The following is a 3,096-nucleotide window of genomic DNA, read 5'->3' on the forward strand; positions in this document are numbered from 1 at the left end:
TTGACAGCAAGTGATAATGGGCCAATACATATGACATGAGATCTTAGGTGCTTTTTAAACAAATCTAGAAGGTTGGATTTGTTTGATCGATTGAAGACCCAGATTGGGACCTTTACACCAAAGGGAGCAGGTTTGTGAACAATGGCCAGATGATAGCCAGATATGCTGGAATCACAGAAAAGGAGATATTGGAAGCCAAGCCTCTGTTATCAGGAACATCAGCCCAGAAAGCTGAGCTAATTGCTCTGACAAGGGCTCTGAGACTGCCTAAAGGAGAGAAACTTGAGTCCTCATTCAAAATATTGTTTTATTATAGTACATGCCTATGGAGCTGTTAAAAAGGGGTAGGGTGCTATTCACCAGTGAAAAAAGGAAATCAAACATGCCTCCTAAATTGCTGTGGCTGGTCTTGAACTTTGTTATCCTCCTGCCTCAGATGCTGGGGTTACAGGCTCACTTATTTTTAAATCTCAAACTTACTTTGAAAAACAGGACAGCTAGCTCTAATGTATACTATTTTACTGTTAGAATTTAATTATTTGAGGTATTGTAAAGGCAATGAATTTCAAAATGAGGGGGTGTGTATTGGAAAATTGACAAATGACATCCACATGACTTTCCCTCCGCCCTAAAAAATGATGCCTTTGTATGTGAACTGCCAGTTTTCCACATCCCTGTACATGGAAATTTTATAACGTCTATGGCTTAAATTTTCATTGAAATCTCATCTACTGGAGCAGCTTGGACTCCCTTATCTGCCTCCCACGATGGGAATTGTTCATATTCTCAACACTTAATCGCTATTTAAGGTTTAAAAACTTAAAAGTTGGTCGTCTATGGAAAAAGGTAGATTTGTTATTGTCAAAAAAAAAAAAAGTTTTCAAGAAACAGAGGAAAAGTTGACTGTCGTGCACATAGAAAAATGGCCATGAGTCAAAGATTTTATTCCACCAGTAGATGTTACACTTGGTTCTAAGCAAACATCCATGCCCACAGACTTGCGCCGCCCAGTAAAGGCAACGCATTTCAAAAGGAGGAGTGGAGGCTCCACAAAACAAGAGTTTACAAATCTGTTTCTTGGTTATGCGCAATTTGTAAGGCCAGCAAAATAGCTGAAAGACCACTAGTGAACAACTGTCTGGAGAAAGGAATAGTTTAACACGCTTAAGGAAGTGCAACATTTTCTTTCCCAAAGCCTGCTTTTTTTGGGGGGGGGTGTGTGCTTCCCACCTCTATATATCTGAGCTATAGTATTAAAAACAAAGAGTAGTGCACCGTTTTACAGAGACGGTACTCCGATAAACCACCACCAAAACGTGGGTCCAATCACTTCAGAACGTCCAAATCTTTATGCGTTAAACCCGTTCACATACCTTATTGTGAAATCAAAGTTTAAAAATGAGATAATAACAAAAGTTAAGGTGAACGGGGCCTTCCTTAGCGGGAGAAAGGAATTCCATACGGAATCTGAACGTAAGAAAGTCACGGTGTAAACTACGATAAGGGAACATGGGCTTAGGTCTGCGTAGCCAGAATTACCCGCTAGTCACTCAGGTTTGTGCGGTGCTTCGGTGCTGGGGCCCTGGGCTCCAGCAGTCGGAGCTGCAGCCCGCTGGCTGGTGTCAGTAAGTGGGGCTATGAATGGCTTCGCTGGCTCTGCTTTCATCAGTGCAGGTTTTCTGAACTGCGCTCTGGCTGCCCAAGGTTATGCAGCCTCGCGTCCACGGACGCCTGGCTGCACAGTTTTAATGGGGGCTCTTCGGGCAGCGAACTGCTGCCAGTCTTCTGTTGAGTCTTAACCTTCCTGCGAGGCCGATACTTGTAGTTCGGGTATTTCTCTCTGTGCATGGCCTGTAGTCTCTGTGCCTCTTGGAAGAATGGCCATTTTTCGGCTTCTGTAAGCGTTTTCCACCGGTATCCCAGCAGCTTGCTGATCTCTGAATTTCGCATGCTGGGGTTCTCCAGAGCCATCTTGCGCCGCTGGTCGCGAGACCATACCATGAAAGCATTCAAGGGTCTCTTGACCCGGCCCTGGGTCCCTTTAAGGTTGCCTCCTGTTTCACACTGATCATTTGAGCTAGAGTGGTCGATCCCAAGGAAGGAAGAGTTTTTTCCGAAGTCGAGGCCATCCTGTTGCTTCTGGGCTGGACTGTAATCGCTGGGGTTCAGTACTGTGAACATAGCCGAAGAATATGATGGTACGCTTGAAGACGCACAGGGCAGGACCAGAAGGGAGGGGAGGAGAGGGGAAGACATAATCCAAGGAGTAAGACTTCGAAAGCGTGCTTCACTGTTCAAAAATGTCTTTCTATCAGAGCCTCGCTACCCTGCCATTTGTAATGAAAAGTTCATTTCTCCTCCCACAAGACCTCTCCCAACCCCCAACCACGCCCCAAACAACCTACCCGCCAGCGCGTCTATCAGCCCACCTACTCTCAATCAAAACATGGTAACTCAGAAACTCGGTGACAGTAGCTCTCCTGCCAGTCCCGCACTCTAGAGGCTCTACTATTCGCCTTAAGGGGGAGGAGGGGGGAATAAAGCAAAACCTTGCTATCTGAGAACTCACTGGGCACAGCTCCTGGCTGAGGGATACGAATGTATTATTAGTATCAATAGGAGTGAATGTTATCTTCAAAAACTCCTAGCTCAGAGCTTGAGGAGAACCTACTTCTGTTAGGCACACACCACTGGATATTGAATTTAGAGTACTCTCCCCCCACCCACGTCCATCTGTGCAATTGAAAATGTTATGTGAATTTGCGGCTGGCAAACACTTTAGAATTCCATTTCCTTATCTAGGCTAACAAGTATCAGAATACTCACAAATAATTAGCGCTCAATAAGGATTGACTTCAGGAACAACGAATACTGAACTTTCTGAACTTCTGAACGTTTCTTTAAATAAAAGAAAAACAGGGCCCAGCGGGCTGCCACACGCCGTGAAAAATGTAGAACGTCTCCTTGAGACAGGAGACGTTCTCAGCAACTTAATCAGGCCCTAAGTGAACTTGGTGAAAACCCTGTCTCAAAAAAGAAAAGGAAAGAAGAAGAAGAAGAAGGAGAAGGAGAAGGAGAAGGAGAAGGAGAAGAAGG

General features: G+C 44.9%; 1 protein-coding gene across 1 annotated transcript; it reads right to left on the reverse strand.

The window, feature by feature from the left end:
- Positions 1 to 456: 456 nt before the first annotated feature.
- Sry (sex determining region Y) lies at positions 457 to 2,196 on the reverse strand. The gene has a single exon (XM_048796468.1). It carries the CDS (start codon positions 2,179 to 2,181, stop codon positions 1,666 to 1,668), a length of 516 nt encoding a protein of 171 aa, XP_048652425.1. The 5' UTR covers positions 2,182 to 2,196; the 3' UTR covers positions 457 to 1,665.
- Positions 2,197 to 3,096: the final 900 nt, after the last annotated feature.

This window comes from Marmota marmota, unplaced genomic scaffold (assembly GCF_001458135.2).
Source record: "Marmota marmota marmota unplaced genomic scaffold, marMar, whole genome shotgun sequence".
Lineage (NCBI taxonomy): Eukaryota > Metazoa > Chordata > Mammalia > Rodentia > Sciuridae > Marmota > Marmota marmota.

Excerpts from the sequence above, each read along its gene's own strand:
- Sry (XM_048796468.1), bottom strand. The coding sequence starts at position 2,181 with ATGTTCACAGTACTGAACCCCAGCGATTACAGTCCAGCCCAGAAGCAA.